This window comes from Hippopotamus amphibius, chromosome 5, assembly GCF_030028045.1.
Source record: "Hippopotamus amphibius kiboko isolate mHipAmp2 chromosome 5, mHipAmp2.hap2, whole genome shotgun sequence".
In the NCBI taxonomy this organism is placed as follows: domain Eukaryota; kingdom Metazoa; phylum Chordata; class Mammalia; order Artiodactyla; family Hippopotamidae; genus Hippopotamus; species Hippopotamus amphibius.
In genome coordinates, this window is record NC_080190.1 from 49,438,880 (window position 1) to 49,466,225 (window position 27,346).

At 36.9% G+C, this 27,346-nt stretch overlaps 2 protein-coding genes across 7 annotated transcripts in view; both read left to right on the top strand.

The window, feature by feature from the left end:
- The window catches only part of PARG (poly(ADP-ribose) glycohydrolase), a 124,404-nt gene extending 106,297 nt beyond the window's left edge, over positions 1 to 18,107 (top strand). For 4 of the 6 annotated variants that reach the window (XM_057736417.1, XM_057736420.1, XM_057736418.1 and 1 more), the window contains 3 exons: positions 3,945 to 4,050; positions 16,934 to 17,062; positions 17,759 to 18,107. In XM_057736417.1, the coding sequence (XP_057592400.1) occupies positions 3,945 to 4,050; positions 16,934 to 17,062; positions 17,759 to 17,913 (390 nt within the window). In that variant the 3' untranslated portion in view covers positions 17,914 to 18,107. Of the gene's footprint in view, positions 1 to 2,524; positions 3,897 to 3,944; positions 4,051 to 16,933; positions 17,063 to 17,758 lie in introns of those variants that run through there. The other 2 variants (XR_009053916.1, XR_009053917.1) reach the window with 2 other exon arrangements.
- Positions 18,108 to 18,252: 145 nt separating this feature from the next.
- On the top strand, positions 18,253 to 25,579 carry LOC130853950 (small integral membrane protein 10-like protein 2A). Its single transcript, XM_057736429.1, has one exon. The coding sequence runs from the start codon at positions 23,629 to 23,631 to the stop codon at positions 23,830 to 23,832; it is 204 nt and encodes a 67-aa protein (XP_057592412.1). The 5' UTR covers positions 18,253 to 23,628; the 3' UTR covers positions 23,833 to 25,579.
- Positions 25,580 to 27,346: the final 1,767 nt, after the last annotated feature.

Genomic DNA, 27,346 nt, shown 5'->3' on the forward strand with positions numbered 1-27,346 from the left:
TAAAATTGGTTGGAGTGATATACTAGGACTTAGCTACTGTTTTTGAATTAATAGCTGGTCCCAAGTTTTTCTCTATTATGTATAATGTAAACATCTTTTTACAACTGTTATTTAATCAAATAAGAGACATTTACAAAAGAAGAAATTTATAAAATTATTACTGAATCTAAGGATTAATTTTAAGACCCTTAATATTATTTTATTCTCTTCCAGAAGATTCTTAAGGAACTTTTTAAAAAAAAATTATTTATTTATTTATTTGTTGGCTGTGTTGGGTCTTTGTTGCTATGTGCGGGCTTTCTTTAGTTGTGGTGAGTGGGAGCTACTCTTTGTCGAGGTGCACGGGCCCCTCATTGCCGTGGCTTCCCTTGTTGTGGAGCATGGGCTCTAGGCGCGTGGGCTTCAATAGTTGTGGCACATGGGCTCAGTAGTTGTGGCTCACAGGCTTAGTTGCTCTGTGGCATGTGGGATCTTCCTGGAGCAGGGATCGAACCCGTGTCCCCTGCATTGGCAGGCAGATTCTCAACCACTGTGCCACCTAGGAAGCCCTGGAAACTTTTTATGTTATGTTTGTTTTTAAGGAATCACAGTATTCTAAAACATCAGAAAATCATTACCAACACCAACAATGTATTAGTTTTAGTTAGATGAGTATGGTAGGTTGATTTCATGTAAACAACTCTTTAGGACAATAATTGTTAAATTATTAATCTAGCAAACAGTATACTGTGTTCACATTGTAATCAAGGGCATAGTTTAATTATATCTACTTGGAGCAGCTAAAATTGACATTGAAACCTGAGTTCTTCTTCAGTTTGTGTGTGCTCATGGGCATGTGCGCATGGATGTTTGTACAGACTCTTCCCCTGAATATCATCTATTTTCTGGGCTTGTAGGTTTCTACAACTGTTTTGTTTCCTTTTTCATTTTTTTTGGCCTCTTTCCTGTGTCTCTTTTTGCCACTTCTTCTTTGGGCTCTAGTTTTTAACTCTAGATACCAGTATTTTCCTGCTGCCACTTGCTTCTCAAGGCTCCCCTTTGCAACCTTCAGAACTCAAAAATTCCTTCTCTTCTTGCCTTCCCATCAATATTCATTCTGAGATGTGAGATATTTATTGGTATCTTCTACTTACTGAGGTATGAATGCTTCTTCCCCCCACCCCCTTTTAAAGTTGTTTATTAGTAAAAATAAATAGCTCTGTCATTGGTGAATGTCAGGTCAGGATGTGACTAGAGTTTAAGCTGGGTTTCTTTTCACTGCTCTGATTAATCTTCTCAAGTGCTCTGGCTCTCAGTGGGGAAAAATTTGTTGCCAGTGTGGAGCTCTTGAGAACTCCTAGTACTTTTCCCTATGAAGTATCAGTAAGAACTTGACAGTTCTTTTGAGGTCTCTATCCTTATCTGATCTTTGTTTCTTATTAAGAAGTTCAACTACTACCTTCTTACTAAAGAGGCTCAATTACTATCCTGATTAGTGGCCCTGCCCTGATCTCTTGCATGTGAGGGATTCCTCTCCTTACCGGAGAAGGGAGAGAAGCATGGATTGTCCCTCCTAAGGGGACTCAGAGGAGCTTGCTGCTTCTCTCTTATTTCTGTCCTTGCAAATGGTTGGTTTAAACAGAATAAAAGAATTTTGTAACAGTAGCCAAGGTATGGAAGCAACCCAAGTGCCCTGCCCATCAATAGACAAATGAATAATGAACACAATGATATATTACTCAACCATAAAAAAGAATGAAATTCTGCCTTTTACAGCAAAATGGATGGACCTAGAGACTATTATGGGTGAAATAAGTTAGAGAAAGACAAATACTGTATGATATCACTTATATGTGGAATCAAAAAATGGTACATATGAATGTATGTGCAAAACAGAAACTGACTCAGATATAGTGGTTACCGAAGGGGAGAAGGAAGGGGGGGAGGGGCATATTAGGGGTATGGGATTAAGAGATACAAACTACTAGGTATAAAATAGATAAGCATCAAAGATATATTATACAGCACAGGGAAGTATAGACATTATCTTGTAATAACATTTAATGGAGTATATTTTGTAAAAATACTGAATCATTAAGCTATACACCTGAAATTAATATATTGTAAATCAATTATACTTCAATAAAAGAAAGTTTTGTATTTAATCATTATAGTTATTCTTTATACCTAATTACTATTCAGTATTTTATATCACTTAATTTCTATTTGATTACCTTTCTAAAGTTTTATTTTACTTAAAACACCAAGTGCAGGTTAATTTCAGTTTTATAGTTCGTTTTTGTTATGGTTATTTTTCAAGATAGATTTTTTTTTTAGTAAAATTGGTTAGATTTTGCTTCTAATAACCTAAGTATTTCAAATTCTCTGTTGTTAGGCTTTAGTTTTACTAAGCTGTTTTTGCTCACTAAAGAAATGTTAGCCCAGATATGTAAGATAGCAGTGTGGAAAAGACTGAAACCATTCTGATGGTATAAAACAGAGACGACACAAACTAGGAGGCTAAGAAATTTTCCTCTTCATCTAGGCATGTTTGGAGAATTTGACAGGAAAGCAAGTGGCAAATTTATGTCTATTCTGACAGAAAGTCTGTTCATTCCCTTGTTGGCATAAAGGCGGAGACTATATCTTTCAAGAAACTGCTCAAAAAATTGAGCTCTTTGATAGCTTTGACCTGAAAGAGATTTTCAGAAGCTCTATGCATCTGATTATACAGGTAATTTGTGAGTTCTAGTGTAAGCTCTGTGCCACAGCATTGAATAATGGTTTGGTACCAACTTATAATTAATATCTGTCAGGATTTACAGCCTAGGAGGGGGTGGAAGGAACAGCCTTGTTAATCCATCCAGACAGTACGTAAAATAAATTTTTATACCTTTGTAGCAACTTCAGAGAGCAATTTACGGTATTTCTCCGTGTGGGTTTCATAGAAGCATCTTTCTTTATCCTTAGTTTTTTCTCTGGGAACATTTGTCACACATCATTCTTTTAATTTTATTTACTGTTATACATAAGCTATATTTTAGGCTTTGTTGGGTACTTGAGAAAGCCCAGGGGAGATCTGCTTTGCTATTGTATTAAACCTCTTAATATAGTCTGATAGTTTCAGAAAACTAAGAACCCTTAGGAGACAGAAAGACCAACTAGTCTGACAGCAAAGAAATGGAAATCAGAAACTCTGGGACCTTAAACTGCAGTCTTCTCATATATAAAATGAGCTGTTCATTTAATTAATACTTAGCCAGCATCCTCAGGATATATTGTGCTTTTCTCAGGTTACTGGCAAATTTTAAAATATTGCAGCTTAAAACAGCTGTGAAACTAGAGAATCTTGGAGCTGGAAGGGTTATTAAAGGTTATCTTGTAACCAGGTATAGGAGTCCCTTTTAAATATGGTTGGTCATTTTATATTATATAGTTGTTTAAGCATTTCAGTGGCAGGAAGCACATTTAAAAGCTAATCACAGTTATTAACCTAGTCCTAGCAAATCAGAGAGAGTGCTGAGGAAGGATTATACTAGTAACTCTTTAATGAAAAAATAGTAATCAAAAGTTTTCAGATGCCTTAAATGGCTTCAGTGTCTTCAATGCCTTTCTATCCTTCAGTCCCCTTGTAGTTTGTGATTGGGATCCCATTAGTTTTTGAAATATCTCTGATATTTTCATTTATAATTTTTTGAATTGGAAAAAGAAACTGAGACCTGTATTGGTTTAAAGGCTTTGATTTTCCCAGCATCAAAGCAAATAAATATTAGAACTCATCATGTCTTACTTTCTTCCCTGTGTAATCCTAGGATTTTCTCTTTTTCCACTCTACTTTGACCCCTAGGGAAAAAAAAAGGAGAGATCACATAAGCTTGATAATGGTTACTGATCCTAGTACATCAGTCAGAAATACTGTTAGTGTCTAGTCATTCACGTGCTTTGATATTTCTTTCATCCTGCAGGCTTACTGTGGATTTCTTCGTCCTGGAGTTTCTTCAGAGAATCTTTCTGCAGTGGCCACGGGAAACTGGGGCTGTGGTGCCTTTGGGGGCGATGCTAGATTAAAAGGTGAGTGAATCAGTTGTTATAAGAAGGATAATAGTATTTTGACTAAGGAGAAGAGTTAGTTCTTCAAACCAGATTTCTTATGTTCTGTCACAGTAAGAGACCACAAAGATCTAAAAGAAGAGAAAAAGAATATTTGATACCATCCTTTTTTATTGTGTATGAGGGAATCCATAGTTTAATTATTTTACTGTTTACCTGCAGAGCTCACTTATCTCTTGGATCTATCAGAACAGTATTTAGTTGAATAAGGGAGGAGGCCAAAATGACTAGAAGTTTCGAACCAAAGCACCCATTCATGGACGTTTCTTTACAGAAGTGATTTTTATGAACATAGCTATTTCATTGACTGACTCGTTTATTCACCAAACTTAAGGCACATCTGCCATTCTCTAGGCACTGTGGTAGGTTCTGAGAATACAAAGGTGAATAAGATGTGGTCCCTGCTTTGGAATTCACAGTCTAGCATGTGAGAGAGAGGTACACACAAATGCAGCATATAGTAATGAGTGCTTTCATAGAAATACATGGTGTGTGGGAATATAGCTCTGGAGAGCTGCATGAATGGCACAGATAAAGAGGCATTTGGTTATTCATGAAGGATAAACATTTCTTGCCCTTTATTGTTTATGGTGAAAAAAAATCACAAACATATCAACAAATCTATTGGTCATTTACCATATTATGACATTTGCTTTCTTCTCAAGAGTATCAGTTATAGAAAATCGTATTATATTATTACTTAGCATGGTTACTATTCTGTAAGACCAGCCCAACTGGTCTGACACAAGCTGGGTGTGCTACAGTACAGTCCTGACACTACCTCCTTGGAGTTAGTACAGACCCTCAAGTTAAGGGCACACATCCTCTGCAAGACTGCCTCTACTTCAGACTCTAGCTGCAAGTCTAGGGTGGGGGCGTCCCCCATCCCACCTGCACCTCTGATCAACTGGCTACCAATCTTGGGAGTTTTCCACAACTCCTCTGAGGTTTGATAATTCATTAGAATGACTCACAGAGCCCAGAAAGGTGCTATTATAATTTTATTAGAAAAGATACACATAGGGTGAGATTGGGAGGGAATACAGAGCTTCCATGCCCTGTCCCTATGGTGTCAAGGCATGTCACTCCCAGTACATCAATGTGTTTGCTAACCAAGAAGCTCCACTGACCTTTGGTGTCCAGAGTTTTTATTGGGGCTTCATTACACAGGCACCATTGATTAAATCATTGGTCATGTCCTTGAATTCAATTTTCAGTTCTCTCTCTCCCCTGGAGGTCAATGGCTGAAAGTCTAATCCTGCAATCTAGGGGTCCAGTAGGAGTCACTTCATTAGCATAACAAATACCGTATAACTCAGGAAATGCCAAGGGTTTTAAAGCTCCTGCCAGGAGCCCAGGACAAAGACCAGACAAATTCTTTGTTTATATGACAGTTGTCAAAGTAACAAGAAAAGAAAGAACACATAAAACAGCCAACTGGCCTGGATAGCCAAACTAGATATAGATAAAATCCTTCTCAGCTCTTTCTCGTTGGGAATAGAACAGTTGAGTCTGTCATAATTTGTGAGTCTAGTTTTTTCTTTCTTTTTTTTTTTTTTTAGAAAAATATCATGAAGTATATAAAAAATCACCAGAATTTACTGTTAATGTTTTGGTGACCATCCTTTCAGATATTTCTCTGTAACAGTCTGTGTGACCATTTGACATTAATAAAATCACACTATACATTCTATGCTCGGACCTCCTCTTTTTGAAAACCCTACAGTCTCATGATGGCTTTCAACACCAAAAACTGTCAACATTTTTTAATAGCTATATAGTATTCTGTTGTAGGTACCTATATATCATAATTTATTTCACCAATTCTCCATTCATAGACATTTGTTTTATTTTCTTTATTTTATATAAGCAATACTACAGTATATAATTATATATGTTACACATAATTATTTTCTTAGGGTTAATTCCTAAAAGTGAAATTAATGACTCAAAGGACATATATACTTTGTATTTTGATACTTACCACAAATTGTTCTTCTGAAAGGCAGTATCAATTTACAATGTCTTTCTTGCAAAAGCAATCTCACCACGATAGGGTTTTGTCAATATTTTTAATTTCTCTGAGGTTCAACAGTTTTCATATATTTTACTGGTCATTTGTTTTACAAATTGCTTGTTCACATCCTTTGCCCATTTAGCTTTTAGGGAGTAGATCTGGTTTTCATTGGCTGGTAATAACTCTTTGTATATTAAGAAATAGTAATTATTTATCTGTCATATGTTGCAGGTATTTTTCTCAGTTTTTTCATTTATTTCAGCCTGTTGAGTTGTCATATGGAATTAATTTTTGTGTGTTTATGTTTTCGTAGCATGCTTAGAAAAATCTTCTTTATTCCTTTATTCTAAAGACTTTCACCCACATTTTCTTCATATTCAGAAACAAAAACCACATGTTATTTTGTGTTTTGAATGTCTATAGAAGAAAGAATTTCTGGTTATTATTTTATGAAATTCTTCATCATCCTGAATTTGAGGAAACCTGTTTTTCACTCCAGGGTTATCGATCTTATGACAGACACTTTTTTCTGTTTTTCTCTTAAGTAAAATAAATGAGTAGATTCATATCATCAATCCAGAAACCAGGTCTGCCATAAGCCTTGGTCATTTGTGATGGACAATTTGGGGAAGCTTTATAAATGTGTTCATTTTGCTTCTTTTCTTTGTGGCATAAAAGCCTTTCTCTCAGACTGCAGCTTTGCTTGCTCTGCTGACTATCAAGGGTAGTATTCTAAGATTTTCATTCTGTAATTTATTTTCTCAATTATCAAGATTGTTTTTCTGTTGTGAGCATATATTGCTTTGTAGTTTTTCTCCAGCTATAATGAAATATAATTGACATACAGAACTATATAACTCTAAGGTGTACAACATAATAATTTGACTTATATTGAAGTGAGTATCAAGTAGGTTTAGTGAACATCCATCATCTCATATAGATACAACATTAAAGTAGAGGGCTTCCCTCATGGCACAGTGGTTAAGAATCTGCCTGCCAATGCAGGGGACACAGGTTCAATCCCTGGGCCAGGAAGATCCCACATGCCATGGAGCAATAATGCCTGTGTGCCACAACTACTGAAGCCCAAGCACCTAGAGCCTGTGCTTGGCAACAAGAGAAGCCACCAAAGTGAGAAACCCATGCACCACAACCAAGAGTAGCCTCCGCTCTCTGCAACTAGAGAAAGCCCATGTGCAGCAACAAAGACCCAATGCAGCCAAATAAATAAATAAATAAATAAATAAATAAATAAATAAATAAATAAATCTTTAGGGGGAAAAAAGGTAGAAAAAAGTTTTTTCCTTGTGATGAGAATTCTGAGGATTTACTCCCTGAGCAACTTTCATTTATAATGTACAGCAGTGTTAATTATCACATACATTACATTCCTATTACTTATTTATCTTATAACTGGAAGTTTGTGCCTTCTGACTACCTTCATCTAATTCCCTCTCCTCCAGTCTCCTGCCTCTCGTAACCAGAAATTTGATCGTATTTTCCTATGAGTTTGCTTATTTGTTTTTGAAGTATAATCGACCTACAACACTATGTTAGTTCCTCGTACACAACATAGTGATTCTATATTTCTGTACATTTCAAAATGATCTCCATGATAAGCCTAGTTGTCTTCTGTCACCGTGCAAAGATCTTACGTAACTACTGATTGTATTCCCTACACTGTACATTTCATACCCATGACTCATTTATTTTGCAGTTGGAAGTTTATACCTCTTCTGCCTCACCTATTTCTCTCCTCCTCCCTCCCCCTCCCTTATGGCAGCCGCCTGTTCTCTGTATCTATTACTCTGTTTCTGTTTGGTTATGTTTGTTCATTTGTTTTGTTTTGTTTTGTTTTGAGATTCCACCCATAAGTGAAATCATACAGTATTTGTCTTTCTCTGTCTTACTTCACTTAGCATAATACCCTCTAGATCCATCTATGTTGTTGCAAATGGCAAAGTTTCATTCTTTCTTATGGCCAGGTAGTATTTCATTGTATATATACACCACATCTTTATCCACTCATCTATTGATGGGCACTGAGATTGCTTCCATATCTTGCTATGGTAAATAAATGCTGCAATGAACATAGGGGTACATATATCTTTCCTAGTTAATGTTTTAATTTTCTTCAGATAAATACCCAGAAGTGGAATTGCTGGCTTGTATGGTTAGTTCTAGTTTTAAATTTTTGAGGAATCTTCATACTGTATTGCATTTATCGTCTATCAGTATGTATTCTCATCAGCAGTACACGATGTTTCCCTTTTCTCCACACCCTCAACAACACTTGTTATTTGTTGTCTTTTGATAATAGCCATTCTGAAAGGTGTGAGGTGCAATTTCATTGTAGTTTTGACTTGCACTTCCCTGATGATTAGTCATGTTGAGCATATTTTCATGTGTCTGTTGGCCATCTGTGTATCTTCTTTGGAAAGATATCTATTCAGGTCCTCTGCCCTTTTCTTTTTTTTTAATTTGCTGCATTGGGTCTTCATTGCCGTGTGGCGTTTCTCTAGTTGCAGCGAGTGGGGGCTACTCTTCATTGTGGTGCACGAGCTTCTCTTGTTGTGGAGCACAGGCTCTAGGTGTGCAGGCTTCAGTAGTTGTGGCACATGGGCTCAGTAATTGTGGCTCGTGGGCTTAGTTGCTCCGCGGCATGTGGGATCTTCCTGGACCAGGGATCGAACTGTGTCTGCTTCATTGGCAGGCGGATTCTTCACCACTGCACCACCAGGAAAGTCCTCCTCTGCCCATTTTTTACTCTGGTTGTTTTTTTGTTGTTGAGTTGTATGAGTTCTTTGTATATTTTGGATATTAACCCCTTATTGGATATATCATTTGCAAATATCTTGTCCCATTCAGTAGGTGCCCCTTTTCATTTTATTGTTGGTTTCTTTCACTGTGCAAAGCTTTTTTGTTTGATATAGTCCCATTTTATTTTTGCTTTTGTTTTCCTTGTCTGAGGAGACATATCCAAAAAATATTGCTAAGACCTATGTCAAAGAGCATACTGCCTATGTTTTCTTCTAGAAGTTTCATGGTTTCAGGTGTTTATTTATTTATTTATTTATTTATTTTATTGGCTGTGTTGGGTCTTTTTTGCTGCGCGTGGGCTTTCTTTTTAGTTGCGGTGAGTGGGGCTACTCTTTGTTGTGGTGCGCAGGCTCCTCATTGCCGTGGCTTCTCTTGTTGTGGAGCACGGGCTCTAGGCACATGGGCTTCAGTAGTTGCAGCACATGGGCTCAATAGTTGTGGTGCACGGGCTCTAAAGTGCAGGCTCAATAGCTGTGGTGCACGGGCTCAGTTGCTCCACAGCATGTGGGATCTTCCTGGAGCAGGGATCGAACCCGTGTCCCCTGCACTGGCAGGCGGATTCTCAACCACTGCGCCACCTAGGAAGCCCCCAGGTGTTACTTTTAATCCATTTTGAGTTTATTTTTATATATGATATGCAAAAGTAGTCCATTTTACTTCTTTTGCGTATAAGCTGTCCAGTTTTCCCAACATCATTTATTGAAGACTCTGTCTTTTCCCCACTGTATATTCTTGCCTCCTTTGTCATAGATTAATTGCCCATATAAATTTGGGTTCATTTCTAGCCTCTAATCAGTTCCATTGATCTGTGTCTGTGTGTTTTTGTGCCAGTACCACACTGTACTGATTACTGTAGCTTGGTAGTAGAGTTTGCAGTCAGGGAGTGTGATTTGTCCAGCTTTGTTATTCTTTGTCAAAAATTGCTTTGGCTATTTAGGGTCTTTTGTGTTTCCATACAAATTTTAGAATTGTTTTAGTTCTGTGAAAAATGCATTGATATTTTGATAGGGATTGCATAGACTCTGTTATTGTTTTTGTAACTAAAAACTTATAAAAAATGTTCTCAACAGGATGGATGGACCTTGAGAGCATGATGCTAAGTGGAATAAGTGAGATAGACAGATACACAGAACAGATTAGTCGTTGCCAGAGGTATAGGATGTAGGGTTCACAAAGTGGGTGAAGGAGGTCTAAAGGTACAGACTTCCATTTATAAAATGAATAAATCATGGGGGTGTAATGTATAGCATGGTGACTATAGTTAATAATACTGTATTGTATATTTGAAAGTTCGTAAAAGAGTAAATCGTGTAAGTTCTCATCACACAAAAAAATTTGTAGCTATGTGTGTTGATGTATGTTAACTAGATTTATTGTGATCATTTTGCAATATATACAAATATCTAATCTGTTGTACACCCAAAATGAATATAATGCCATATGTCAAATGTATTCCACTTGTATAAAAACAAAAAGAGTCAGCCATCAGAATTGTATAAACCCCTCTTTTATAAGCCCACTTGCTCATTTGCCACATAGCAGACATGAGCAAGGGAGCATTTAAATCCTAGATTAATTTCCAAGAGAAGAGAGCGTTAAGAGAGACGTTTGCTGATGAACCAGCATTAGGGAGACAGAGTGCGTGCACAGAGGAGAATTGGAAGCTATGGTCCAAGTTCAAAATATCAGTAGATTAAATAAAGTTGGTAAACTAAAACCCTTTAAGAGCAGATAAAGACAGGGTCAATATTAATTTCTTTGAACTGGCCATCTTTATCTGTCCCTAGGTCTTACTAACCTTTCACGAAGACTCATCTGAACCATCAGATGTTACCCCTACCCTATAAGAAAGAAGGGAGGAAAGATAGTTAAAAGAAACAAACACACAAAGCTTCACAGAGGGAGAACATGGGCATGTGTAAACCCTTAAACTTGTATTTCTTTTATTAGAAATAAGGCTAAATATTTTTTAACAGGCCTGTTGCCTAACTGTGCATGAGTTTTTCAATTTATAACAATTTAATTTTGAACAGCTTTTATTGTATGTTATGCTGACAACTAGTAAGGGTATTTTTCATATATTCATTCATTCAACAGACATTGATTAACAACTTTCTGCCCCAGGCAACCAGTGGCCCTAGGAGCCAGAGGGTAGGAAAGAAAGGACATAGGGAAGAGGGGCTTGATGCCTGTTCCCCAGCAGCAGCCAGTTACAGGCTTGTGGAACCAAAGGGGCTCTCTCTGTCCTCCTACCTGCCCCCTCATCTTTCTGAGGACCCTGTGGAGGCCTGTGGAAAAGAGCTTTTGAGTGAATGAATTTTCCTTATTTCTGAAGCTCATAGCTATTCCAAAGTGACACCACCCCCCACCTCCTGTTCACTCTTTCAGAATTTTAGCATTTTTTTTCCCCCTTCAGATCTTTATTGGAGTATAATTGCTTTACACTGTTGTGCCAGTTTTGGCTGTATAATAAAGTGAATCAGCTGTATTTACACCTATATCCCCATATCCCCTCCCTCTTGAGCCTCCCTCCCACCCCCCCATCCCACCCCTCTAGGTCATCACTAATCATTGATTTGATCTCTCTGTTATGCAGCTGCTTCCTATTAGCCATCTATTTTACATTTGGTAGTGTATATACGCCAGTGCTACTCTCTCACTTTGTCCCAGCTTCCCTCCCGTCCCCCACATCCACAAGTCTGTTCTCTACATCTGTGTCTTTATTCAGCCATAAAAAGGAATGAAACTGAGTTATCTGTAGTGAGGCGGGTGGACCCAGACCCAAACTCTGTCATACAGAGTGAAGTAAGTCAGAAGGAGAAAAACAAATACTGTATGCTAACGCATATATGTGGAATCTAAAAAAGGGTACTGATGAATCCAGTGGCAGGGGAGGAATAGCTGATTTATTCTCACCCATTTCTGTGCTGGCTACCTCTTACTCCCGTGTTCTTTCAAGATAATAGTTCATGTGTTTTTTCTCATGTTGGTGGAGCTTGTTGTACTTTGGTTACCCTGAAAACTCAGCTCTCTGGTAGACTCAGGAAGAGTTATGATTCTGTAGATTACTTGGCCTTTTCTCATTGTTAGAGTAGAAGCACTATTTTTTGCTTTTTTTGTTTGTTTCATTTTGTTTTTTTGTTTTTTTGCAGCATTATTTATCCCATCTTGGTAGAGACTGTTGAGTGGGCTCCTGTCCCCTTAGTGTACCACCAGGCACCCATGAGATTTTTAGGAGATAATTTGAAACCATTTCTAAATGGTTAGTTTTTAAAGCAAATTATGTTTATTTCTTTTATCTCTTATTTCTAATTTTATTGCATTATAAGCAAAGAGTATAGATAATATTATCTCTACTTTTTATAGTTTTTTGAGCTTTTACTTGTGGCCTAACATAATCAATTGTTGTATATATTATGTTGGCACTTGAAAGGATGTCTCTGAAGGGTGTAGAACTCATACAGTGTCAGATTCTATACCTATTAGATCACACACTATATTCTAGGTTTGTCTGCCTGCTTTGTGAAGGAATCAAGTGGTGCTCTAAAGTTCTTTCTGTTGTGTTTTGTCAGTTTTTCATTGCACATCCTTTGTGTTTATTTTTTGTACCTCTCCATACTGTATTACCTGACTTGTGAAAGATTATGTCATTGCTAGTTTACCATAATTTGAAGGTATCTTGATGTAGTCCTATGCATTTTCCTTTCTATCCCCATTCCCTACCTTCACTACCTAAAAGTGGCTTGCAAATAAAATATGCTTAATAAATTTCTATTTGACAAGTAGAAATTTCAGCTCCACTGCTTTCTGGCTCTGTGACCTTAGACAGGTTACATAATCTTTTGGTGCCTTTATCTCCTGACTTTCAAAATGGAGATAATACTAATATTTATTCAGTTTTTGTAAGGATTAAGTGAGTTAATCCTTGTGAATCTTGTTTGTCCTTTAAAAAAAGCTACACTGAATGTAGAACATTCAGCATGCTACAATATAGAGCTCAGTGTTAGCAGTTGATACTAATGTTACATGCTGATGGCCTCAGACCATACTTGTGGTGTAAGTATCCATGCTTTTACTCATTTTTTGTTCCGTTCATTTGTTACAATAGGACACCATGAATTGTTTTTTGATATTATTCATATTTATTTGAAGAATTTTCATAGCTTAACATTGATGCCAAAAAGAAAATTAAAACCAAGCTCCCTGCAGGTTAATTTAAGTGATTATTTTGGCACCTAGTTGTGCTTGAAGTTGGAATTTGATGCTTTTATATTATACTTGGAGTCGGTCCACACACCCTATCAGATTTGTGATTTATTCTCATCTAACTTGTGGTGCAAGAGAGTTCACTTAAATTGTGAGACATAATTGTCTAGATTTGCAAAGATCTTGGGGATGTAGTGAGATCTGAAGACAGTTCTGTTTAAAATGATCTTTTCTTAGTGATTACTGATGTATTTAAGGTCAAGATTAATTTATATTTCTGAAAATTTCCTTTGGGTATTTATAGTCTAATATCCGATGCAAGGAGAAAAATTAGAGATTATAGAATTCTGTACTCTGAAAGTCTTTCGGGATCATCTGATTCAACTTCTTCATTGCATAGATGGGGAAAATGCAGGCAAGAGAGTTAAGTGACTTGGCCAGAGTCATAGAGCTTAGACAGCTAGCAGAAGGGCGAGGCCTGAGTGCAGGTCTTCAATTTCCAATCGCAGCCTGTCTGACACATGCTTTTGTTACCGTGTGTACCCATACAGAAGTGGATTTGAAATTAAGAATATAATGTGAATTGGTTCTATTAGGACAGCCCCTTTTTTGGTAGATTTGTCAAGCTTAGCTCCATGAGCCTATCCACGGGGACAAAATGGCCTGTGAAACATTTTAAAAATAAACTCAATAGGGAGATACATTTTAAATATTTTTATTATTATTTTATTTCATAAATGGCAAATGACCAGTGATCTAGTATTTCTATACGTAAGGAGGAAATAGGACTAAAATGACTTTTCTTTGAGTCTCTCTCTTCTCTCTTTCGCTCTTAAATAGGAAATGCTTAAAGCCAAATTTCATTCAAACTAAAAGATAAGAAATGATACCTCTTGGTAGAAGATGTTGATTCATTGGTTTCCATTTTTATATGTAGTTTAGGTTAATTAGAAGCCTTTTAAAACAGTGTACTGAAGCTTTAATGTATGTACAAGTTGGTTGAGCAGTTTTAATTAAAACGTATCTATCTTGAGATCAATTATTTTCAACACTCCAAGATTAATGAGGCCTAGTCATGGAACCTCACATGTTGTGGATACTCAGTAAATATTAGTTTGGAAATTAGGAAATACTTTGGTATTTTAGAATCTCACATGTATTACAATGTCTTAGATTCTTTCCCAAATTTGGGAATACTCAGCTATATCAAATTTACTAGTTCAACTTAAAAATATTTTTCCTTCCTACATAACTTCTGAAACTTTTTATTTGAAAATAATTTCAAACTTACAGAAAGTTACAGAAAGTTAAACACCTCTGTGTATATGTACATATATATAGGCATGTATATTATATACATACACAATTTTTTTCTGAACCATTTGAGCTTAAGTTACATACATTATACCCCTTTTCCTAAATACTTCGGTGTTTTTCCTTTTCTCTTATATAAACATATTAGTTATAAATTCATAAATGTACATGGATAGAATATTTTTATTTACTCATCTATGTTCCAGTTTAATCAGGTGCCCTAATAAAACCCTCTATAGTAGTCTTGCCCTCCATCCAGTACAGGGTCCAGGGTCAGGTATTGCATTCAGTTGTCATGTCTTTGAGCCTCCTTTTGCATCTGGAGTATTTCTACAGCCTCTTTGTCTTTTATGACATCAACATGTTTAAAGAATACAACATTCCTTGAGTTTATCTGCTGTTGCCTCATAATTAAGGTGACATGCATTCTTGATCAGAGCAGTACATAGGTTTAGTGTCTAGAGGCACTTGGTGGTCATCTCACCCCATTGGTGATGTTAATTTTGATCACCCAGTCAAGGTGTTACCTGATTTTTCCACTGTAAAGATAGTTTTTTTTCTCTCTTGTAGTTAATAAGTAGTCTATGGGAAGACATTTTGAAGACAAAATTTCCCTTAGGTTTAGCATCCTTTATTGATCTATGCCTAATCCAATCTTGACCATGGTGGTAAAGAGGATTGTCTTGTTCTAGCACTCCCTCCAGACTTACCAGTTAGTCTTTGGGTTTTTCCTGTGAGCAAAAGCCCTTCTTCCTCTCCTCTATTTATTATATATTATCATTGTGGACTCAGGAATTTATATTTTTTCAATGATTCGTAATTTATTACTGTACATAATATTTTGGTGCTTAGGTAATGCAGATTTGGCTAGCAGGAGCTCCTTCAAACTGGCTCTTGTATCCTTATAACAAACACCCATCAATTTTCCCCCATCTGCTTTTGAGCACTTCTTTACTTTCTGGTATAATACAAGATTCTGGGTTCATCTTGTACCTGTCCTGTCCCAACCATGGAATCAGGTATTCCCTGAGGTATACATCTCCTTTTAGGGGGAATGGTATGAGAGACCAAGATCTGGGCACTATGTGTGTTCATTGCTACTGAGATGTCTTTTTGGCTCTTTCAGCAGAGAAAACTAAGAAATACACATACATACACTCTCTCTCCTCACTCACACAAATTACATATTTTACTGAGTACATACTAGTGCTTTCCATTTCAGTCTATCACTACAGAGTTGTTTTTTTGTCTTTTCCCATTCCATGTTTGTGTGTTCCCTCTTCCATAATAAGAACCACAGCTCCCAGCAATATCAACAAAGTAACTCATTTTTTCAGTCCTGAAATATATTTTTAAAAGTTTCAGAATTGCTTCACCTCTACTACTATGGTAAGCAAACCTAGTAAAAAGAGTCTGGGATTTGTTTGCAATTCTTTCCTCCTTGCCCAAGACTGAGGGCATATTAGTCATAATGTGTTCATAAGTTACTTGGATTAGTTCTTGCTTTAGTCCTTTCCCTTTTCCTTTCCCTGTAGTGTTGTTCTTTTGAAATAAAATTAGGCTCATTTGTTTTAGTTTGCTTTCAGTTATAGCTTCATCCTCATTCCCATTCTTATTGTTTTAATTTTGTTTTGAATATGTAGAACATTAATATACTCTCAAAAATCAAAACTTTATCCTCCATAGTGTTTTAGTTTGATTCCCACCTTCCCTTTTATGAAGGAAAAGATATGTTACTAGCAAAAGCGTATTTATTGTACCTATGTTCATTTTTGTTACTTAAAATAAATTTTGTCTACTGAGATTAAGATTATTAAAGAACTTAGTTTTTGAAATATACCCAGGCTCAGTGATTTGTAACTCTAATTCCTAGGGACAGTGGTTCTCAACAATTTTCCTGTTCCAGTACACCAGAGTTGCTGTCCAGTGTTTTCAGTAACATTCACTTCATGCTGTAGTGGAGATTGGAGTGCAGGAGGGATAAGGGTGGCTTCTCTAACCCATTTTGAGAATGCCTGCTTGTTGTAGGGTTAATGAGAACAGTAGAACCTCCCAAGTACATTGGTCAGGGAAAATCACAGAGACTCCTTTCATACAAAAAAAAAAAAAAAGAGCATGTAGTAAGATAAAATTAAATCAAGCAAGCAAACACAAAAATTTTAGTTCCACATTCATATAAGTGAAAAAAATACCACTTCAGTGCCTTAAGTGTGCTGCCTCAGATTATCTTCCTTTGTTTTCCCACAAAGGTGCTTACGTGGGAATTCTGTGGCTTAATATTCTCAGCAGCATGTCTGGAAGGTCACAACTAGATGATTTATACTCATCCTGTATTTGCCATTGCTAATAACGTGTATATTAGGTTTATGAATCTTTAATCCAGGATAAAGCTATGGCACACCAGCTATAATTTAGCTGGTTGAAAGAACTAAAGATATCTTGATGTGAAGTGTCATAATATAGCTGTGTTCTTCCTCTTTGCTACAGCCTTAATACAGATACTGGCAGCTGCTGTAGCTGAGCGAGATGTGGTTTATTTCACCTTTGGGGACTCAGAATTGATGAGAGACATTTACAGCATGCACACGTTCCTTACTGAAAGGAAACTGACTGTTGGTAAGTAGGGGATAGTCTTGACACTTGGTTTATCTATCTAGATGGATTGTACACCATCCAGGAGGAGCACTTGCTAAATCTGAATAGATCATAGTGGATAAGAAAAAAATGGAAGTGTGACTTTGATGGGGGGACAAGGTCTTAGAGGGGCAACACTTGCAGAATCTTTTTTCCTGACAAATGTTCATCCTCAATCTCGAATGAGTATGTCAGCTTATTAAGTTAAGGCCGAGAAGTTGGAGTTAGTTTCCATTTTTACTTTTGTGTGTACAGAAAACTGAAAGAGGGAAGATATTGGAGGGTAAGTTAAAATCTAAGAGGCCTCACTCTGAGTTACGTTTATCAGACATGCCAGCATGCTCCATCTACTGTGTTTCAGCTGGACTTGAAAGGCCTTGCTATTATGGGAGCTAAATGTAAACTTAGAGTTGCCACAAACACCCAAAACGATTCATGGATGATGTGCCATGTGTAGCCTGCTGTAATGATGAGCTAGTAAGTAGTTTTTTTAAGGTATTTTTAAAATTTTTAACTTTATATCAGGAAAGTCTTCCAGGCTTATGAAATTCATGCTCTATTTTTAGAAGCCAAATTTGACCATGTTATTTAGATTAAGATAAAACTGGAGTGTTCTGTAGTAGTTTTATCCATCTACATACCTTAATGTGCAAATTGGTCTGGCTTTCTGCTCTTCAGGAGATGTATATAAGCTGTTGCTACGATATTACAATGAAGAATGTAGAAACTGTTCCACCCCTGGACCAGACATCAAGCTTTATCCATTCATATACCACGCTGTTGAGTCTTGTACAGAGACCACCAACCAGCCAGGACAAAGGACTGGGGCCTGAGGAGCCAAGTGAATAGAACCTCCTTCCACCTCTCACCAGAAACATCCTTTCTGTCAGGTGTAACATATGAACTGACTTAATATAAATGTGTATATAATCCACATCTGTAGGCAAGGATGCAGTCCCTTCCACATACATGCAACTGTCAGTTTGTACCTCTAAACCTCCTCCGTCCTGACTTACATAGACTCAGACATATTTTGTTTCCTTTTTTTTTTTTATATTTCAGTCTTCATTTTTTGATTTTTCTTTCTTTGAACTGTCAGATTCCTTGTGAAATTCCATGAAAGTTTGTGCTCAGCCTGTCAGCTCTCTTTTTTGATACCTGTATATTATACAAATTGCCTCTGCAGCTAGCAGATGCCAGGGAAGAAGGTGAAATCATAGAATCTGTTTAACTGGGTCTGCTAAAGATCTCCCTGTGAGCCTTTCACCTCCTACTCTTGTTACGATTATGTTGTTGGAGTTTTTGATTTTTGAAAATTGAGTTGGGTTTTTTTTCATACATGTTACATAATGCAGATCTCCTAAGTTAAAAGTTTTGTATTTAAGACAGAATAATTTCCAGAAAGTTATTTTGAGACATCACCTTTATCTGTAATGGTTTGTCTCTCCTTTTTCCCCTGATCAATTTTTATTGATACTGTTTTTGGAAACTGACCAAAATTGAAGGAAATGTAGAATAAAAGAGAGTTTCCCAAATGGTGTTTAAAAAACAAACAGGTTCAAGAGACTTGAAGGATCTTTTGTTTCTTGGGATTTTTTTTTTTTTTTTTTGAATTAGGATTATTGTTTGTTCCTTGGTGCTTGAGGCATATTCATATAACCAAAGTTTAGGAACTGGGAACTTCATGGTGATTTGTACATATTGAAGTTTCTCTGGTACTCAAAGGTTATACAGTTAATAAATTTTCATTAACAAATCATTTGTCAAACTCCCATATCATCTGTATTTTATATACATATATAAATATATGTTCTTTAAGTGTGTCTACATGCAAGCACATAAAATCTGAATAAAACTGGAATTGTGGAAATAATTAGGTTTAGGCTTTGTTGGGACTCTTTAAAATCCTTTATTTACAATTCCGTCCATTTAAAACAGGCAAACATAATGTCTCTCAGAAGTTAAAGCCAATGCCAATTCTGTGTTGACTGAGAGTAGTGTTTAATCACAAAAGCACTTATTTATATTTCTAAAGTGATTCTAAACCATACTGTTGAAGTTCTAGTTTACAGTTAACAGTCAGGAAAAGCTATTGGTGGTCAAGTCCTATTAATAAGGAGCTTAAGTAGATGGTCCAAAAACCTGATATCAATATTGGCAAGGAAAAAATAGGGCCTTGGCCAGCATCTGTAACTCTGTTTATATAAAGATTGAGAGGTTAATGGTATTTGGCACGTGAAGGCAGCCACTTGTCATTGACAAAGTCCTTTAAGATTTTTCATCATCTCTGAGTTGAAGGTGTCTGGCTTCATTTCTATTGGTACTAAAGTCTTCTGTTTGCTTCCCAACCCATTCTATGCTTTGGTTAAGCATTCATTTCTTTTTATCTATGTCCATATTCTTTTCCTCTTATCTAGCCCCAAAACTAAGTGAACAGTTTTTTAAAACATTGCATGAACAGTTTAGGAGGTTCATGTAGTGCAGAAACCATTAAGTCCAGGTAAGAAGACACCACCCCTGTCCCCCGGCCTAATATTACAGAACATAAAATTTAAGACTCAGCTCTTAGTGCTGAACAGGTTGGTGACTGCCTTTCTCCTGTTGAGGGGTTTTCAAGAATAAAAACCTGCCTATTTCTTTGTCCCAGTACATTCTTGAATTGGGACAGTTTAATCATGTGTAATGTACAGAGAGAACTAATGTCCATTTTTTGAGGTGGAGAGGGTGGTGGAGAGAACATGATTGCTTTATTCCTAAAGGCTCTCTGTAAAAAGAGGGGAAAAAAATCAGACATTGATTTAACATTTGTGTCTATTTTAAGACATTTAACAGCACCTTTTTGTTCTCTTTCATTGAGGATTTATGTTATTTCATGTTGTTTATCCTTCCCTTCTTTAACCTATTGAGGTGGGGAAGGATATTTTTAGTTTAGAATTCTTAGGTTTTTAATATAACCCACTTGCTTTTCACTATCTAGCTCACTCAAATGTACAAAAACAGTTTAAGGAAATAACGTGGAGTAATGGAAATGGCATAAGACTTAAAATCAGCCAAGCTGGGTTCAGATGCTAGCTATATTCCTAGCTACCATTTTAACATTTTTTTGGATGAACTGAATTGCTGAGCCTTACTTATTTAACTCATTTAGAAAATGGGCATTAGCACCTATTAACAAATACTATATATAAAGCAATGAACATAGGGTCTGGCACATAGTTGGTCCTTAATAAATGCCAACTGTTATAGTTAACCAAGAAACATTTGTGGGGCACCTACTGTATATTAGGGACTGTGCTCATTGCTTTATATATTTTAACCCATTTTACCCATGGGCTAACAGATGCCCAGAGGTTAGGCAATACCATCTCAATTTCCAGGAGTTCGTTATGACAGGAAACTTACTTTGTCATCTGATAGAGCAAAGGTTCTGACATGTTCTCTACCAAGTTCCTAGTATAGCATATTCTCCATCATGAATAACTAATTATCAGTGGAGTATATTAAATGGTCTCTGTGAGAATTATCTCTTTTCTTCCTGGTTGAAGTGACACTGAAGGCAGGCAGATTAGTATTTAAAAGGGAGATTGAAGAGAAGATCTAACCAAGCTCTGGGATTGCTATGTCAGGTACTTAACCAACATATATTGCTTTGGAAACCAAGCGTTAAGTTGTCCCACTCCAAGAACATGATGGAACAAAGAATTTGTTGGATTATATTCTTAAACACTTCAACAGGAAGATAAGCAGTTGCATAGATTCTCACCTGTTTTCTTCTACCCATGTGGCTGCATGTTCTTGGCTTTTTTCTGATGTAAGGAAGAAGTGAATCCTAGGATGTCCACTTTAAAGACAAGCAAAGATTAAGAAGGCAAGCAAAGATAAAAGACAAGCAAAGATCAACTTTGTGGATCCGCCCCAATCCGTTGTCTAGAAGGAAGGGAAAGACCAGCCATTCCTGGAACTTGAGCTCTGAATGTTTAATCCTGTCCTTTGGGGGCTGGAAGTGATCCTAATGTGATCCTTATGAGAACAAACTGCTGAAATCCACTGACCCAGTGCTGTTCTCTCTGCCCATTGGAGTCCCCTTAGTCCCTCCTCACCAGATTCTCATGGATTGACTGAGCCTTTAGAGTGGAAGTTTTCCCAAACAAGACAACCAAAACTGTTCATCTGATAACTGGTTTTATTTTTCCTGTTCATTTTAAATGTAGGGCTAACAGGTCATGATGATTTTGAACCTGGGGATAAGGAGAGATCTATGCTAATGTTTACATGATTTTTCTAGGAAGAGAGTAAAGAAATTTTGATCCCCTTGGTACCACCTAATATACATGCTCTCATTTTTAAAATGTATTGTGTGTCTTAAGCATTTGGTTAAAGTTTTTGCATATAGATTTGTTATTCCACATTAAGGCATGTAGAAATGGTCACTGGCATAAGGAACTTTCCAAAGCTAAAGAGAATTCTGGCTGCATTAGTTTTTCTTCCTTGCCAGGTTCCTGAGGTCGTTTCCTGGTGTTCATTCCCTTTTCCGAGTTTCATCTTCTCTCAAGAGAGCTCAAATCAGGGAAGATGTCTTGAAGGTTCTGAGGACCACCGTCCTTCCATTCATTCACATAGTCACAGACACTTAACGAGTGCATTCTCTGGGCAACCACTGAACTCTCTGCTTAGGGATGCAAAGATGAATGACTTGTCCTCTGCACTCAGATCTAAACTGAGGCACACAGAGAGGAGGTTAAGTGATATAAAACCCCACAAATAGCATTTTCTTTTCACTACTCTGTTCCAATTCAACTGAGAAAAACCAATTGAATTTTTATGCTAACAATTCAGAAATTTGAATAGGCCCCTGGACCATGTCAGTTCGCCAGAGTGTTTAATGCCCTTACACAGCTTTCTGTGTTGGAGAGTTGTATAAACAAATGGCCTAGCTTATAACGTTAAGATGGGCTACCTAAATGCCATTTCTTGACTTAATATAGGAGCTGGCATTCAGCTTCTTGCCGTCTTGATTCCTGTCATCTCGAGTGCCTGTCATCTCTGGTTCTTGGGTTCTGAGAAAGTGGCACTGGAGACTAAAAAGTAGATTTCCTAATAGAAATGTTACTTTCCCCAATGGTGAGCCCATACAGGGTTGGTAGAAGGTCAAGTTTCTTTTATTTTAGCTGGAAGTATATTGCCTCAGTTTGAATACTATACATTTAATAGATGAAAAATGAAAATTAGCTTTTACTTGATATCAAGGAAAAAATGAATTTTACTTGGTATCAGAATACGGGAACCGTGGGGATAAAATAATAAAAGGGTCCTTGGTGAAAAGATCAGAGAGACGATGTCAGAATGTTGCATTTTTCTATTAAGATTTTTAACAATAACCTATAAAGTTGGGCCTTGCCCCTTCCACTAGGAAGTGTCAGAGGAAGCCTAACTCACAGTCAGAACTTTTCCCCATTTCATAGCAGAACTGAGGCCATTCATGCACTTCCATCTGCATTGTCAGTGGAGAATACATGAAGAGTATCAGGGTGCTCCCCTTCCTAGCCAGAATTATATCAGCATAGCCTACAGGGGAGCCTGAACTCCAACTTCTACCCAGCAGTGACAAGGAGCCCTCTCCTCTGTGTGTCAGCTGAGGCAGAGAGGAGAACCTGAACTTCCATCTCCATCCAGCTGTAATGAGGCAGTGTCTTGTTCCCCAGCTGGAGCAGTACCCGAGGCCAGCTAAAACAGGTCTCAGAAGAGCCCTGCTAAAACACAAGGCAATGATATCCAGATTCTCATAATATCCAAAATGTTCAATGAAAAATCACTTTCAATGAAAAATCACTTATCATACCAAGAACCAGGAACATCTTAACTTGACTAACAAAGGACAATCAACCAACAGCAATCCTGAGATGACACAGATGTTAGAATTACCTGGTGAGGATTTTAAAGCAGCCATCATAAAAATGCTTCAACAAACAATGAACACTTTAGAAATAAATGAAAAAGTCTCAGCAAGGAAGTAGAAAGTCTCAACAAACAGGTAGGAGATATAAGAAAAACCAATTTAAAATTTTAAAATTAAAAAATATAACTGAAATTAAAAAAAAACAAAAACCTCCATGAATGAGTTCAACAACAGAATAAAGAGGATAGAGGAAAAAATCAGTGAACTTGAAAATGGAACCATGGAAATTTACCAATTGAACAATGGAGAAAATAGACTGAAAAATAATAAAATTTCTCAGGAAAATTTGAGATTATAACATATAATATTCATATCATTAGAATTCCAAAACAGGAGAAAGAAGGTGTGAGATGAAGAAGTATTGAAAGAAATAGTTTCTAAAATTTCCCCAAATTTATCAAGAGACATAAACCTATAGATTCAAAAAGCTGAGTGAACTCCTAACAGGATAAACCAAAAAAAAAATCCACATCAAAGCACTTCACAGTCAAACTTCTGACACCAAAAAAGAAAAATTATTGATAGCAGTGAGAAATGACATCTCACCCACTGCCGGGGCAGAGGCTGAGGGACAGCACAGCGGTGGGTCTATATGGCAGCAGCTCTGTGGGGCCTGGCTGTCCAGCTCTCACACTCGGCCACCCCTGGCTCCTATAGGGTCATCTGCAAGGGGCTGACACGCATACTGCTCACTTTCTTCGACCTGGCCTGGTGGTTGCGCATCAACTTCCCTTGCGTCTACATCATAGCTTCCATGATGCTCAAAGTCCACCAGGTGCATACTGAGATCCATTGAAGGCCGTCCTTGGACTGACAAATGTGTCCTTAGGCTCAGGGTGTCAGAGAACAATAGCATGAGGGACGGAAAGAGGGACTCTCAGCATCCGCCTCATAGAAGAGAAGGGAGTGGATGATGATTCAGACAAAGTATTGTGTAGACTTAACAGAACACAGAAGGAGAGCCCTTGCCCCTCAGATATAACTTCCAGGATGAATAAGCCTGCAGTCGATGTAAATGGTAATTCACAAAATGAGGAGTTATCATTGGAAATGAAAAATGATCTGAGTGAGGTCAGCCTCTTGCTTCAAAGCCCTTCCATATTTGCAAGAATCAATAAGAAGAAATTCAGCTTCAGCAGCTGCTCAGAGAGAGACTGGATCTGTTCTTTGCTCCTGCAGAAGAGTGTTTTGCGGGGGTGTCCTGTGGCATTGGGGAAGCTCAGGTGAGGCACTGTCTGGGAGGAGGGTACATGGCCACTGACAGCCACAGAGGACAGAGCCCCAAAGGAGAGCCTTGGGGAGTCAGGACTATAGTGCCCTCAAAAATGGTCAGGCGGGATTTGTGAGGATGAACCATCAAGTGTTTTTCTGGAGAAGCTAGACTCTGAGTTGGAACTGTCTTGCCTACGTTCCATCCTGTCTATACTGTTGCAGCACATCCCAAATATTCTTGAAGAGACAAAATGTGTTTTCCCTGGCCATTCAAAACTCATGTTTTCAGAGCAAACAGTAGACTACAAGAAAATGCTTTCACATGAAAAAAGTACCTCAAATGATCTGCAGATAACACTGGCATTATTGGCTCTACAAGCTTTTGAATTGGCAAATCTCTTATGCCATAGTTAAGGTACAAGCAGAACAAGAAAAATAGTGAGACTAATTTTAAAAGTCGTCCTAGAATGATTTCTTTTGCATTGTCTGGATGCAAACGGTGCAGCCATGTAGCTCCTGCTTTGGTTTGTATGACCAGATAGACTTAAAGTAAGTGGAATTCAAATTCATGGAAAGCTGGCTGATATGGAAGGAAATTTTTGACTTTTAAATTGTGCTTGAAAGACATTCAGGATTGGGAAACCATTTCAAGGACAATATTGATATATCCTATATAAATATCAGATTAGAACCTAAAGATTTAATATGAAGTTTTTAATATATCTTCAACACCCATTCTAAAGGGCTGTTGTCCCAGATACTGTCTCTGACCATCTACTGGAAGTAGATATTTGTAAAATCAACCCCTCTGTACTTGCTCTGAGCCAGGCTGAGTTGATGGTAAGCTGTTACTGTTCCTGCATTTTGTAGAATAATTTTGGTCAACAAAATTTGATTTCTTTTCTCACATGCCTTTCCTTCCACTTGAAATGCAATAAATGGAGGCCCTACGGTGAAAGTTGCAATATTAACCTTACCTTTAGATAAACCTTTCTCTAATTAGGAACCCTAGCAGTGTTATTTGAAATAAAAATGAGCTTGAGACTATCTGCCGTTGCTCAGTTACAGAGAGGCAAATTAAGTATTTCCCTTATAGAAGGTTTCCAGTTTCTAGGAGTTGAGGTCTCTCTTACACTAACATTTTTCCGAGTTACCTCCTTTTGTTGTGTGTGGATACCTTTGACAAAAGGCACTTAAGAGTGTAAGTTTTTAAGGAGTCCCAAAGTCAGACTTAACCAATTTCGGAATTATTGATTGCATATATCAGTTTATATTGTGTACTAAATTACTATGTCGTGTGCTATTTTAGTGTTTTGGGAAAATGAAAAATAAAACCCATTCTTTGGCAAAATAAATGTCTCATTTTATGTGTGTAAAGAAAAATTACAGTTGGTTTCTCATCAGGAACAATGAAGGCCAGAAGAAATGGCACAACTTTTCAAATTCAGCAAGAAAAGAACTGCCAATGCACAATTCTGTATCTAGTAAAAATATGCTTCAGGGATGAAAGGGAAAAATCAAGACATTCTCAGATGAAGGAAAACTAAGAGAACTTGCTTCCAGCAGATCTGCCCTGAAAGAATGACAAAAGGAAGTTCTTGAAACAGAAAGGAAATGATAAAAGAAGGAATCTTGAAACATCAGAAAGAACAGAAAGAGTAAAAATATGGATAAATACAATACACTTCACTTCTCAAGTTTTATAAATTACGTTTGTTGAAGCAAAAATTATAGCTGTCTATTGTGGTTTTCAATGTATACAGAGGAAATAAGACATTTATCAATGGGAGGGTAAAGGGCATAAAGAGAGGTAAGGTTTTTATACTTCACTCCAACTGGTGAAATACTGACACCAGTAGACAGTGATAAGTTATGTATTTATAATGTAATAGCCAGAGCAACCACTCTGAAAGATATAGAAGGAGGCTCACTAAAAATGCAATAGGTACATCAAAACGGAGTTTTAAAATAATGTTCAATTAACCCACAGATAGGCAGGAAAAGAAAACAAAAATGTTAAAGATAGCAAACAACCAGAAAATAGGGAAATGGCAGACTTAAATATGAATACATCATAATTACATTAAATATTAAAGACAGATTAGCAGTACATAAAAAATATGACCCAATTATATGAACTATATGCTGTAAGAAACTGACTTCAAATATAATGAGAAAGGGAGTTTGAAAGTGAAAGGATGGAATAAAAGATATACCTTGAAACAATCAAAAGAAAGCAGGAGTGGCTATATTAGTATCAAATACTGTATACTTTAGAGCAAGAAAATTAGGGCTAGAGAAGGATGTTTCATAGTGATAAAAGTGTCAACCCACTAAGAAGACAGCAATCTTAAATTTTTATGCAGAAAGGAATAGAGATGCAAAATATGTGAAGCAAAAATGGACAGAAATGAAGGGAAATAGACAAATATAAAATTATAGTTAATGACTTCAACATCCTTCTCTCAACAAATGATAGAATAATTTGATAGAAAAATCAGCAAGGGAATTTCCCTGGTGATCCAGTGGTTAGGACTCCACACTTTCACTGCTAAGGCCGTGAATTCAATCCCTCGTTGGGGAAATAAAATCCCACGAGTTGCATAGAGCAGCAAAAACCAACAACAACAAAAAACCAAGGATATAGAACTCAGCATCATCCCATAAATCAATCAATGTGATCTAAACACTTATTAAAACACTGCTTAATGATGACAGAATGCACAATCGTTTCAACTATCCGGGGAATATATGCTAGCAGAGACCATTCCTAAGCTGTAAAACAAACCTCAACAAATTGAAAAGAACTGAAACCACATAAAATGTGTCCTTTGGCCACAATGGAATCAATTAGAAATCAATAACAGAAAAAAACTAAACAACACGCTTCTAAATAATTTGTGGGTTAAATCTCAAGGGAAATGTTAAGGTATACGAAAATGAAAATATATACACATTGCTACATTTAAAACAGATAACCAACAAGGACCTACTGTATAGCACAGGGAACTATACTCAATATTTTGTAATAACCAATAAGGGAAAAAAATACATATATATAATATATATGTGTGTGTGTATGTGTGTGTCTGTGTGTG